This window comes from Oryctolagus cuniculus, chromosome 14 (assembly GCF_964237555.1).
Source record: "Oryctolagus cuniculus chromosome 14, mOryCun1.1, whole genome shotgun sequence".
Classification (NCBI taxonomy): domain Eukaryota; kingdom Metazoa; phylum Chordata; class Mammalia; order Lagomorpha; family Leporidae; genus Oryctolagus; species Oryctolagus cuniculus.
This window is the reverse complement of record NC_091445.1, coordinates 42,991,153-43,005,540: the sequence shown is the minus strand read 5'-3', so window position 1 is coordinate 43,005,540 and position 14,388 is coordinate 42,991,153. Positions and strand designations below refer to the sequence as shown.

The window sequence follows — 14,388 nt, the reverse complement described above, 5'->3', positions numbered from 1 at the left end:
TGAGGAAATGTTGATAAATAAAAATGGACATTTTAAAAGAATTTTTTGTATGGTACCATGTTTATGGTGTTTCATTTCACTTTAGAATGGAAGATACTCCTTTTCATCAACACAAGGTTGCTGTTAGAAGTGATCAAATGTTGGTTGATATACTAAATATTAAATCTCATTTGATTTGCAACTTTATGTATTATAGGTAATTCCAATGATATAAATTATGACACACACACATACATATACCATACGCCCGTATCTGTGTATACCTACTCTTACAATCTATATCCAACTTTAAAAGCCCCCTCAATATGAATGATGAGTTACAGTTTCTTTTCTGTTTTTTGATTCCTTTGCATTCTGATTAAACACATGATATTAGGAAAGTTATATGTTTTATTTGAAATTCCAGACTGAATTTTTGTTCTCAGTTTGGCTTGTTCTGGTAGTTATTCTTTTTATTTATTTCTTTTTTTAAAAAGAGTTGTTTATTTTATTTGAAAGTAAGAGTTAAAGAGAGGAAGAGGCACAGAGAGAGAGATCGGGTTCTTCCATCCACTGGTTCACTCCCCAAATGACTGCAATGGCCAGGGCTGAGCCAGGCTGAAGCCAGGAGACCGACGCTACATCTGGATCTCCCATGTGGGTGCAGAGGCCTAAGGACTTGGGCCATCTTCTGCTACTTTCCTGGGTGCATTAGTGGGGAGTTGGATTGAAGTGGAGCAGCAAAGCCTGGAACCAGCACCCATATGGGATGCCAGTGCTGCAGGCGGCAGCTTTACCTGCTAAGCCACAGTGCTGGCACCCATTCCTTGCTATCTTATTCTGCATTTAACTAATTTGTTTGTATCCTGTTATTTGGACTCTGTCACCTTTGACATTTTATGTAAGAGTTTGTAATTAAGCCTGGTTCTTTATGGACAGTGTCGCTCCCCCTCTTCGTGGAGGAACGACACAGGAGCCTGCGCTGTTCTTTCGTCTGCTCGGCCCTCCCCGGGTTTGCTGCTGGTTCTTCCCGGGTTGGCTACTGTCCCTTCCACCTCCATGGAAGGGCAGTTCCCCCTGGCCACATTCCCCACTTCCGCAGGGGAGCGGCACACCGCCGGCCGGCTCTCTGGGGGCTGCACAGGTGTTCCCTTAGATGTTCCTCCTGCATGCCGTCTCTCTCCTCCTTTATAGTCCTCCTCTGCCAATCCCAACTCGGCTGCCCACACGCCGAGTACGCTGCTCTCCTCCAATCAGGAGCAAGTCCTACAGTTTATTGGCTGAACTGGAGGCAGCTGTGTAGAAGCTGTTTTCTTCTCTCCCAGCGCCATATTGTGGGAGAGCAGATGCATAGAATAAGTCTTAATTCCAGTAACAGTCTAGTCCGAGCTGCTCCCCACAGACAGTATATCAACCAATTGTAGTCAGCAGAAAATTGCTTGGTTCTACTGAACTGCTCTGTTACACTGAGCAAAACTAGATATTTCATTAGTTTCCATTTTTTCATTAAACAAGTTTTATTCGATTATAAATTTATTGTATATTGTTCTAGGTACTTTAATTTTTCTGATGAAAATTTAGTAAGATCTGTTTTATATTATGAATACTAATTCTTCTCTGGTTTGTGTTAACTCAGACAGGAACAGTGTGTCTGTGATGAAGCTGAGCAGTGTGCCCATTTTCCGGGCAAGCATCACTCTGGCCATTCCCAACATTGCCATGGCTCCTGCCCTGGAAGACATACAGCAGACACTGAACAAAGCTGTGGAGTGCATCATCAGTGTGCCCAAGGGGGTCAGACAGTGGAGCAGCGAGCTGTTGTCCAAGGTGGGTGTGGGAGGAAGACATTGTTTCTTATGGAAGCTGACTTATTTACAGATGGAGCTGAAGAAATCCTTTTACATTGCAGAAAAAGATGCATGAAAGAAAAGTGGCTGCTTCACATAACAATGAGGATAGTGATTCTGATGATGAAATGGGAGAAAATGAACTTCAAGGTAATATTCTTCTAGTTTTTTAAAAATTTGTTGCAAATCAAGTGAATCAGAACACTTTGTAAAGCTTGCAGAAAAGTGGAATTGCTGAAATATAGTTTTGTAAAACTTTTCTTTTTACTTTTGTGAAACTAGTGGTTAAGAAATTTGTATTACTCTAGTTTTAATAATCTGTGATTACTTTAAAATTTACTGTTTATGGGTAAAATGGTCATTTTCCCACTCAATTATTGTTTATAGCCATTGTCTATATTCCCACTAAACTAGGGTCTTTTTGCTTGTTAAACTTGTTAGCCTTTTTAATGCAATGTAAATTTAAAGTATTATCTCTTAAAAAAAAAGGAGGAGGAAGGGGGGAGGGAGGAAAGAATATCATTATGTTCTTAGAATTGTATCTACAGTGGCTGGTGCTGTGGTGTAGTAGGCTGTCTGCCTGCAGCGCTGGCATCCCATATGGGATGTCCCATCTGCGCCTCTTCTGATCCAGCTCTCTGTTTATGGGCTGAGAAAGCAGTGGAAGATGGATCAGGAGCTTTATTAAATAAAAAAAAGACAAAAAAGAAAATTCTTAAAACCCCAAGTATGATTCAAATAAAACCTGTGCACCTAAAAAAAGAAAAAAGTGGAATTAAAAGATGTTCAGTTTTGTGTAAAATATTTTGAAATCCATGCATAGGTTTTTCATAATATGCACTTTCACAAGCTTTTTGAAGGCCTCTTTTATTCCTCCCCACTCCCTAAAATTCTCAAATCATTTCAGATCAAAATATTAATCGATGGGTAAATTTTAGGTGTGCAAAATATTAATATCTGTATGTTTTCATGTCACCATGACATACTGTTTACTTCCCATGGGTCCAATGTGATAATCAGAACTGAGGCAAAATTTGAGTTTCATTGGGTAAAGAGTAATATTTCATCATCACAATCACATAATCTACCTATCTTTTGGACCTCTTATGTGGGCTGTGATTTTTGCTGTATAACCCACATTTTTCATTTGTACTCAGTAATATTAGGGACATAAGATGTTCAAGTTATTTGTCCTAATTCCATCTCTAATGAGCCCCACAACAGCAAGCCTTGTATAACTGTGTTGATGTATATCTTCCCTGAGATGACTAACCAAATATCTATGTGGAAACAATGGAGGCAAGTTCCTCTTTAAAATAATGTTAGTGAGGAGGATAAAGAAGGTTCAAAAAACGGGAACTGATTTAGTGTGGCAGTGAAGATACTCACGCTCCACATCAGAAAACTCAGGTTTGATTCCCGGCTCTTGACTTCTGACTCCAGCTTTCTGCTAATGCAGACCCTGAGATGCAGCACTGATGGCTTTTGTAACTAAATTTTTTCTACCCCTGTGGGAGATCCAGATTGAATTCCTGCCTCACCAGCCCTGGTTATTGGGTGCATTTGAGGAATGAGCCCTTTGCCTGTCTCTTTGTGTCTTTAAAACAAATAAACAAAAAATTTTAAAAAGACATCTCAAAATAAATTTCACCATAGCTTATAATATTATTTGATTATTAATTTAAGGTAAAAAGCACATGCTAATGCTGTATGAATTTCAATTTTCTATTATTTAAAAATAAATATTGTTTTATTTCCTAGAATTATTTAAAATTCAAACTCAAAATATGTTCCAACAGAGAATTATATTTTAAGTTGAGATGTATTGTTGGATTTGATTTGCTAGAATTTTGTGGAAGATTTTTGTGTCTATGTTCATCAGGGAAATTGGTCTATACTTCTATTTCTCTATTTTATCCTTTTGAGCTTTAGGAATTAAGGTGATGCTGACTTCATACAAAGAATTTGGGAGGATTCCCTCTCTTTCAATTGTTTTGAATAGATTGAGATGAATTGGAGTTAGTTCTTCTTTAAATGTCTTGTAGAATTCAGCAGTGGAGCCATCCAGTCTTGGCCTTTTTTTGTTGTTGTTGTTGGGAGGGTCTTTATTACTGATTCAATTTCTGTCTTGGTTATGGGTCTGTTTAAGTTTTCTATGTGTTCATTGCTCAATTTAGTTAAGTTGTATGTGTCCAGTATTTTATTTGCTTTTTTTGGGTTTCCCAATTTGTTGGCATACAGCTCTTTTGTAGTAATTTCTGATGATTCTTATTTCTATGGTGTTTATTGTTACATTTCTTTTTTATCTCTAATTTTATGGATTTGGATCTTCTCCATCCCTTTTTTGGTTAGTTGGAGCAATAGTATTGGGCCAATAGTGTGTCAAATTTGTTTATTTTTTCAAAAAACCAGCTCTTTGTTTTGCTGATATATTTTTTTTGTTTCAATTTTGTTTATTCTCTAATTTTAATGATTAATTTTCTCCTACTAGTTTTGGATTTGGTTTTTCTGTTATTTTTCTAGATGCTTGAGGTGCATCGATAATTCTTTCTTTTGGTCCCTTTCTAATTTCTTGATGTGGGCACCAATTGCTATAAACTTTCCTCTTAACACTGCTATGGCTGTATCTCATAAGTTTTGTTATGTTGTATTGTCATCTTCATTTCTTTCCAGAAATTTTTTGATTTCTCTTTTGATTTCTTCTATGATCCACTGTTCATTCAAGAGAATGTTGTTCAATCTCCATGTGTTTGCAAATGTTCTGGAGATTCCTGAGTTGTTGATTTTGAGCTTCATGCCATTGTGGTCAGAGAGGATGCATGGTATGATTTTGATTTTTTGGAACATACTGAGACTTGCTTTATGGCCTAGAACATGGTCTATCTGCAGAAAGTTCCATGCACAGGTGAAAAGAATGTGTATTCTGTATCTGTAGAATGAAAAGTTCTGTAGATAGTTGTTAGATCCATTTGGTCTATAGTGTTGATTGACTCTTATTTCCTTGCTGATCTTCTGTATGGTTGATGTGTCCACTGCTGAAAGTGGCATATTAAAGTCCACCATTACTATTCTATTGGAGTCTATGTCTGCCTTTAGTCCCATTAACATTTCTTTTAAATAGCCAGGTGCCCTGTAATTTGGTGTATATGTGTTTAATAGTCACTTCTTCCTGTTGAATTGAGCCTTTAATCATTACATAATGCACTTCTTTGTCTCTTTTAATTGTTTTTATATTAAAATCTATTTTGTCTGGTATTAGGATGGTTACACCAGCACTTTTTTGGTTTCTGTTAGCATGGAATATCTTTCTGCATTCTTTCACTTTCAGTCTACGAGTATCTTTCCTGGTGAGAAGCATTTCTTGTAGGCAGCAGATAGATGGGTATAGTTTTTTAATCCGTTTTTAATCTGTTCAGCCAGTCTTAACTAGTGAGTTAAGGCCATTTATATTCAAGGTGACTATTAATAAGTAACAGCTTGGCACTGCCATTTTTCCATAAATATTCCGATTTTTTTAGTTTGGATTTCCTATTTTGTAGTGATGATCATGCCTGTGTTTCTTTGTATAGTACATCCTTAAGCATCTTTTGTAAGACTAGATGTGTGGTGACAAATACTTTTAATTTCTGTTTATTATGGAAGGTCTTTATTTCACCTTCATTCATAAGTAAGAGCTTTGCTGGCTACAATATTCTGGGTTGACAGTTTTTTCTCTTAAAGCTTGGAATATATCTTGCCATTCTCTCCTAGCCTGTAGGGTTTCTAATGAGAAATCCACTGTGAGTCTAATTGGAGATCCTCTGAAAGTAATCTGGTATTTATCTTGTACACATATTAGAATCTTTTCTTTATGTTTTATTGTGGAGAGTTTGACTACAATGTGTCATGGTAAAGATCTTTTCTGGTTATGTCTATTGGGAGTTCTATGTGCCTCCTGTACTTGGATGTCCCTTTTTTATTTTTAACTTTTATTTAGTAAATATAAATTTCCAAAGTACAGTTTATGGATTACAATGGCTTTTTCCCCCCATAACTTCCCTCCCACCCACAACCCTCCCGTCTCCCGCTCCCTCTCCCATTTCATTCACATCAAGATTCATTTTCAATTATTTTTATGTACAGAAGATCAATTTAGTATATATTGAGTAAAGATTTCATCAGTTTGCACCCACACAGAACATAAAGTGTAAAATACTGTTTGAATACTAGTTATAGCATTAATTCACATTGAACAACATATTAAGGACAGAGATCCTACATGAGGAGTAAGTGCACAGTGACTCCTGTTGTTGACTTAACAAATAGATACTCTTGTTTATGGCATCAATAATCACCCGAGGCTCTTGTCATGAGTTGCCAAGACTATGGAAGCCTTTTGAGTTCACCAACTCCAATCTTATTTAGACAAGGCCATAGTCAAAGTAGAAGTTCTCTCCTCCCTTCAGAGAAAGGTACCCCCTCTTTGATGGCCCATTCTTTCCACTGGGATCTCACTCACAGAGATCTTTCAATTTTTCATTTAGGTTTTTTTTTTTTTTATGCCAGAGTGTCTTGGCTTTCTATGCCTAAAATACTCTCTTCAGCCAGATCCGCATGCCTTAAGGGCTTATTCTGAGGCCAGAGTGCTGTTTAGGACATCTGCCATTCTATGAGTCTGCTATGTATCCCGTTTCCCATGTTGGATTGTTCTCTACCTTTTTTATTCTATCAGTTAGTATTATCAGACACTAGTCTTGTTTATGTGATCCCTTTGGCTCTTAGACCTATCAGTGTGACCAATTGTGAACTGAAATTGATCACTTGGACTAGTGAGATGGCATTGGTACATGCAACCTTGATGGGATTGAATGTCCCTTTCTTTCTTAAAGAATTTTTCTGTAATTATTTCACTAAAATGTCCTTGTAATTTGGGATGTATTGAAGTGAAGTTTAAAAGTATTGAAATAATAAAAAATGTACGTTTGACCTTGTATGAAATGAAATTAAAAATCAACAATAGAAGGAGACTCAGGAAAATCATAAGTATATAGAAATCAAATATATTCCCAGATGATCAATGAGTCACAGAAGGAATCACATGGTAAATTGGAAAGTGGGCATTTGATTTAGTGGCTAAGCTTCTAGCTGGGATGCTCACATCCCATGTTGGAATGTCTGGGTTTCAGTCTTGGTTCTGCTGTCGAATTTCCTGCTAATGCAGATTCTGGTAGGCAGCAGGTGATGGCTCAGGTGGTTGGGTCTCTGCCACTCATGTGGGGGACCTGACTTGAGTTCCTGGCTCCCAAATTCCCACAGGAATTTGTGGAGTATAATAGCATCTGCTGGGATCTCTCTCCATATTTATATAAAATCAGTCTCTCAAAAAAAAAAAAAAACCTGAATGAATGTGAAAGAAAATATAAAATTTAGTACTTAGAATAAAACACTGATACTAAAAAAATAAAGATCTCTCCAAACAATAACAGCCTCTGTCTTAAGTGACTTGGGCTTAAATTCACTAGTGAGTTTTTGAACATCTCAAAGCTGTTGTTGAGCCCCACTAGTGAATTTCCATTTCATTTGTTCTTTTCACCTTAGGAATCTGTGTTCTCTTTTATATTTCTGTCTTATTATTGATATTCTCTATCTTGTAAGGTATAATCTTTATATTTTAATTCTTTAGATATGATTTCTGAAGTTCTTTGAATGTATCTGTAATGGCTGGTTTAAAAATCTTGGTCTAGTGGTTCCAGTGTCTGGGCTTCTTGTATAGTTTCTATTGATTGCTTTCATTCCTGTGTATAGACACTACTTCCATGTTTCTTTGCATGTCTCACAATTTTTTTTTGTTGAAAATCGATTATAAAAATGATCATGTCCCAACTCTTGAAAATTAGTTCTCTTTCCCCCAGCGTTTGTTGTTACTGTATTTCCTTCATTGATTTTCTGAACTAATTTCGTAAAATCTGTTTTCCTTGCAGTATTAGCTATTATAGTTTCTGGCTCATTAGTTTAGTGGTCAACTAATGATTGCACAGATTTCTGCTAATGTTTTAAACCAGTAAGTCTTATCTGCTTTTCTTAGATAGCCTATATGTGTGTTGGAAAACCCTGAAGGCTCAGACAGTCCGAAATACTATCCAAGTTGTTATTTATTGATTGTACAAGGACTTAGGTTCAGTCAGAAGTGGAACACTGGGGCATTTGTGTGTCTTTCCTGGGCATGTTCATAGCTCTGTCAAAGTATGTAAATCTTCTAGATCCCCAGGAATGTATCAAGGATTTATAATGCTCTCTGTAGACACCTCATTCCCCAGATATTTAACTTTTTTTGGCCAAAATTACTTGTCCCAACTAATATCATTGTCTTAAGTAGCTGTGATATTAAGCAGTTGTCACTTGATTTTTTTCAAATACCTTGTGGACAGAGCTTTCTGCACTCAATAAGTTCTGAATAGTCAAATAAAGAAAAATTGTTGGAGTGGGACTTTACCAGGGCGTATCTTCCAGGCACGTCAAACAGTGACAGTTCTGGACTATTGGTTTCCACAGCTAAGATGGTTGCAGGGCTGCTGGTTTTTAAGGCTACCACATAGGCAGAGAGGATGTACTGGGAACAGAGCAAGTTAAACACCACAAAACTTGCAACTGTTGTCAAGAGCCAGCATTTTTCTCAAATAAGCACTTTTACATTGTTGCAAGCTTTGGTTAATTTCCAGAGTCCTGAAAAGTTGACAATTTTTAGGGTTGCTTTTATAAGGGAGAAGAAATCCCTATTCTATATTATGAAAAGCTTCTTATTTTTTAAAAATATGTTCTCTATGCTAACATAGACTTTTCTTTTTTTAATTTTAGATACCTTTGAGATAGCATCTGTAAATTTACCCATTCCTGTGCAAACCAAGAACTATTACAAGAACATTTCTGACAATAAAGAGATAGTAAAATTAGTCTCTGTGCTTAGCACAATCATCAACTCAACCAAGAAGGTACGTCAAGAAGGTTTGTAGCAAGGTCTAACATGTGTCTGTGTGATTTTGAACATCACAGGCTTGTCCTGCTTGTAGCCCAAGTCTTACCTACTATGCCTTCAGTGAGCAGCTAAAGGCATAGGTACGTGTTGAGCAAATGTTTGTTTAATTGAAGAGCTTTCATTGTAGAATGTAACTGTCATTCATATTTTCATGTTGTGTTCTGTGTAGTGCTTTTAGTCTTTTTTTTTGTACAAATGAAATGAACTTTCAAAAAATTTAATGTGTTCTAAATCATAAGTCAATCTAATGTTGTAATTTACCTGCAAGGAAGAAATGATACAAACATATTAGAAATAGGGTAAGGTTTACAGTTAACTTTTAATATTTATATAGTCAGGTAAATCTTATAAAATGACAGATAAAATTTCTATGTGTGAATGAGTATATTAAAAAAACAGTGAAGTAGTGGAATTAAAAGATAAGTTTATTTTGGTGTTAACTTTTTTGGAATCTACACAGACATTTTTTTAAATACAACCCCTGTGTTGCCACAAGAAAATTAGATAAAACTAAAGATATAAAAATTGTTACTATCAATACAGACTTCCATTGGATATGGATGTAAATACAGGTTTACTTTGTCTTCCAAAATGTTTTTCCCTCAATTATTCCTTTTTTGTTTAGGCAAATTTGTTCTCAAAGTCAAGACTTTTTTTTTTAACTTTTATTTAGCAAATATAAATTTCCAAAGTACAGCTTATGGATTATAATGGGGTTTTTCCCCCCATAACTTCCCTTCCACCTGCAACCCTCCCATCTTCCGCTCCCTCTCCCATCCCATTCACATCAAGATTCATTTTCAATTCTCTTTATATACAGAAGACCAATTTAGTATATATTGAGTAAAGATTTCAACAGTTTGCACCCACACCAAAACACAAAGTGTAAAATACTATTTGAGTACTAGTTATAACATTAATTCACATTGAACAACATATTAAAGACAGAGATCCTACATGAGGAGTAAGTGCACAGTGACTCCTGTTGTTGACTTAACAAATTGATACTCTTGTTTATGGTGTCAGTAATCTCCCTAGGCTCTTGTCATGAGTTGCCAGTGCTATGGAAGCCTTCTGAGTTCGCCAACTCTGGTCATATATAGACAAGGTCATAGTCAAAGTGGAAGATCTCTCCTCCCTTCAGAGAAAGGTGCCTCTTTCTTTGATAGCCCGTTGTTTCCGCTGGGATCTCACTCACAGAGATCTTTCATTTAGGTCATTTTTTTGCCACAGTGTCTTGGCTTTCCGTACCTGAAATGCTCTCATGGGCTCTTCAGCCAGATCCGCATGCCTTAAGGGCTGATTCTGAGGCCAGAATGCTGTTTAGGACATCTGCCATTCTATGAGTCTGCTGTGTATCCCACTTCCCATGTTGGATTGTTCTTTCCCTTTTTTATTCTATCAGTTAGTATTATCAGACACTAGTCTTGTTTATGTGATCCCTTTGACTCTTAGACCTATCAGTATGATCAATTGTGAACTGAAATTGATCACTTTGTAATGTCAAGACTTAAAACTCCAAAATATTATTTTTTATTTAAGAAAAAGTGTATATTCACGTTGTCGCTAAAACCTGTTGGCTCCATAAAAGTATTTTCCAATGTTTAGGGAGTAACTCTTATTGCATACTAATTTTTTTTACTACTCAATTTTGATAGAATGAATTACATTTGTTTGAAAGCACCCTGAAGAACTACTATTATTCTAGCAATCCAAGGAAGTAGCAAGTTTAATTCCAGTTGTGTTCTTGAGGGAACTGGAAGTCTGTAGTTATGTACTTCCAGTTTTCCTTCTTTAATATATTGAAGGTTCTGTATTTAATTTTCCCCAGGGACAGTGTTTGCATAATTTTACAAATACTTACCCAATGCTTAATTTATCAGGGGTTATAGTAAATAATGAAGGTAAGTATTCTATGAGAATAATAAACATTCAAATTTTCAAATATCTCAGTAATCATAGAAAATATAATAAAATTAATCAGTAGTAAAGTCTATTTCTTTCTCAGTAAAATCAGCCACTATTATGGAAATGTAGGGGATAAGACATAGTAGTTGAATCAACATATTGTTGGAAACCAAATTCTTATCTTTGTATCATTTTATTACATTTATTTTTATGAAATATGAAGGAAATAAACAGATATTAGTCTTCTCAAAATAGTACAAAGGGTTGGTACTTAAACTGACTTGAGAATTTTTCCACATTTATGGAAATAGTTTAATAAATAGAATTCACATTTATTGCATTTCTGAAAGAATGTATTAACACTTAATAATAGTTCTGGACTTGGTCAGCTCTGTAGAGCCACACTTCCTTCTGAATGATTCTGTCAGAACCACAAGAAAATCCTAGGATCCCTGCCCCTTTTCTCTTGCCATGGCTGATTGGATTAGAAGATAAAAGAAGCCTACATTCAACACATCTATAAGTTGGCTATCAACTTGTAAAACTGCCTCTCCTGTAAACACTGCTGGACTGAACAAACTACATAACCTTGGTAATTAGAGTAACTTGAAGAGAACAGCTCTGCATATGTCGTCCATGTAATTTTTCCATTAAGGTCTAGGTTGCTTCTATCCTAATACAATCTAGTTTAATAAATAGTCATGGTTATAGGCAAGAGTCTAAAACTTATTTAGAGTGTATTCTTTTTATGTAATTAAAATGTTTTTGATTAACATGTTACACTGTGCACTTTTCTGAGGCACAGTGCAATGTTTCAATACATGCATGCAATATAAACTGAACAAATTAGGCAATCAGCATCCCTATCTCCAGACCCTTCTTCAATACTTAGAGCCTACCAGCTCCTCTCCTGCAGTGCTTTGTGCAGTATAAATCCAATATTGTAATTATGGCTGCCCCACCCCTGTGCTGTGGGCCAGCAGAACCTACTACTTCTATTTAACTGTGCTTTGGTGCCCTTATCTGCCTCTCCACATCCCCCTCAATCACTTCTGTGTACTGCCCACTCCCAGTCTCCAGTAAACACTATTCTGAGTTCATATTGACCTTTTAAAAAAGCTTTCACATACAAGACAGAACATACAGTATTTGTGTCTCTGTGTCTGGCTTAATTCACTTTGCTTAATAACCTCTAGTTCTACCCATTTTGCTCTAAATGTCATAATTTAAATTTTAAAGTGATGAATAATATTCCATTTCATGTATAATATATTTATATATACCAAAATTTCTTTTCTGCATTCATGCATTGATGGACACCTATGTTGATTCCATATCTTGTCTATTGAGAATGGTCTTGCAATGAACATGACAATGTAGGTATCTCTTTCATATGATGGTTCACTTCCTTTGGATATATACCCAGAAGTGGGAGAGTCAGATGATAGATCTATTTTTAGGTTTTTGAGGAACGTGGATACTTTTTTTCTACAGCAGCTGTACTAGTTTGCCTTCCTACCAATGGTGTGTAAGTCTATCCTTTTGTATGTATCCTCACCAGCATTTGTTATTTATTTATTTCCTTTTTACTTCTTGTATCTTGTCTTTTTGTTTTATTTATTTGTTATTTTAAAGGAATTTATTAGTTATTAGATTCTCATGGTCACAGCAAATGTATAATTACTACAATGCAATTCTCATGTTAATGTGATATTAATACAAAGAGAATAGATTTGATGTGATTCAGGCACAATTCAAAGAATATAACATAGTTCTAATGATCTGTGATTACTGTAAAATTTTACTTTATATGAGTAAAATGGATATATTTTCATTTATAACTCTTGCTTATATTCCTGCTGAACTATGGGCTTTTTACTTCTTGTTGAACTCTTTAATTAGTGGAACATGAAGCCTTTGGCTATAATGTAAATTAAAAATTGTTATCTCAAGGTTAAAAAAGAAAGGGAGAGGGAGGAAGGGAAGTATCATTAAATTCATAGAGTTATATTTTTTGTTTTTTGATAACAATTGTTCAAACTGGTGTGGGATGATATCTCATTGTGGTTTTGAATTTCATGACGGCTAGTGATACTGAGCATTTTTTTTTTTTTTTATTTTTTGACAGGCAGAGTGGACAGTGAGAGAGAGAGACAGAGAGAAAGGTCTTCCTTTGCCGTTGGTTCACCCTCCAATGGCCGCTGCGGCTAGAGCGCTGTGGCCGGCGCACCGCGCTGATCCGATGGCAGGAGACAGATACTTATCCTGGTCTCCCATGGGGTGCAGGGCCCAAGCACTTGGGCCATCCTCCACTGCACTCCCTGGCCACAGCAGAGAGCTGGCCTGGAAGAGGGGCAACCGGGACAGAATCCGGTGCCCTGACTGGGACTAGAACCCGGTGTGCCAGCACCACAAGGCGGAGGATTAGCCTAGTGAGCCACGGCGCCGGCCACTGAGCATTTTTAAAATATATTTGTCTCCAATTTGTATTTCTTCTTTTAAGAAATGTCTATTCAGATGCTTTGCTCATTTCTTGACTGGCTTGTTCTTTCATTGATGAATTTTTGAGTTCATTACATATTCTGTACATTAATCCTTTGTCAGATGAATAGTTTTCAAGTATTTTTCCCATTCTGTTTGTTGTCTCTGCACTCTGTTTATTGATTTTTTTTTTGACAGGCAGAGTTAGACAGTGAGAGAGAGAGACAGAGAGAAAGGTCTTCCTTCCGTTGGTTCACTCCCCAAATCTCCGCTACGGCCGGTGCGCTGCGCTGATCCAAAGCCAGGAGCCAGGTGCTTCCTCCTGGTTTCCCATGGTGGTGCAGGGCCCAAGCACTTGGGCCATCCCCCACTGCACTCCCGGGCCACAGCAGAGAGCTAGACTGGAAGAGGAGCAACTGGGACAGAATCCGGCGCCCCAACTGGGACTAGAACCCGGGGTGCTGGTGCTGCAGGTGGAGGATTAGCCTAGTGAGCTGCGGCGCCGGCCCTGTTTATTGATTTTTTTTACTTTGTTCTGAAGAAGTTGTTAGGGTAAATTCTTAATATTGTAAACTCTTGGATGTTGAAAGAGCTCAGAATTCTGGAATTCTGTCTATATCAGGAGTTTTCAATAATTTGAGATTCATGCTCCAAACTGTCTTAAAATTATGAATATATCTGTGTGATATTTCAATACATTCCTGGTATGCATGTCAACATCATACAGATCTATTCATAAGTGTATTTGTTAATACAAATTATTTGTTGATGATATGATTATCTACCAAGTAAATCCAAGAGGCTAATCTGAATGAAATTATGGTCTGATGAGAGTTAAATTCATTGTCAATTGAAAGATAATTGCAGGCATGTTTCTGAAAATTCTCCTGTTTTGCAAAGTTGCATATTAATATAGGAATATGAGAAAAACAGAGTTGAGTCATATATTCAGAATTGAGACAATTTTGTAAGCACAGTAGTAACAGAAACAATAATAATCATAGTAAAAATTTAAAAGTAGCAATCATAGAAAAATATTCACATGTTCAGTAATACCACAGTAATTATAGAACTTTATAAAAGTGTGAAAACAGTTTGGTGGAAGGTGGTACAAGGAGCAGTTGTGGGTGCTAAGTGGAAACAATGATAAAATATAAAGAA

The 14,388-nt window shown here is 36.4% G+C and overlaps 1 protein-coding gene across 2 annotated transcripts in view; it reads left to right on the top strand.

Moving 5' to 3' along the window:
* Window positions 1-14,388, top strand: part of DNAH5 (dynein axonemal heavy chain 5) — a 335,739-nt gene that overhangs the window by 139,575 nt on the left and 181,776 nt on the right. For both annotated transcript variants that reach the window (XR_007922507.2, XM_051853566.2), the window contains exons 20-22: window positions 1,616-1,806; window positions 1,889-1,976; window positions 8,661-8,794. Coding sequence is in view for 1 of the 2 variants with exons in the window: in XM_051853566.2 (XP_051709526.2) it covers window positions 1,616-1,806; window positions 1,889-1,976; window positions 8,661-8,794 (413 nt within the window). In the remaining variant the exon portion in view is untranslated. The remainder of the gene's footprint in view (window positions 1-1,615; window positions 1,807-1,888; window positions 1,977-8,660; window positions 8,795-14,388) is intronic.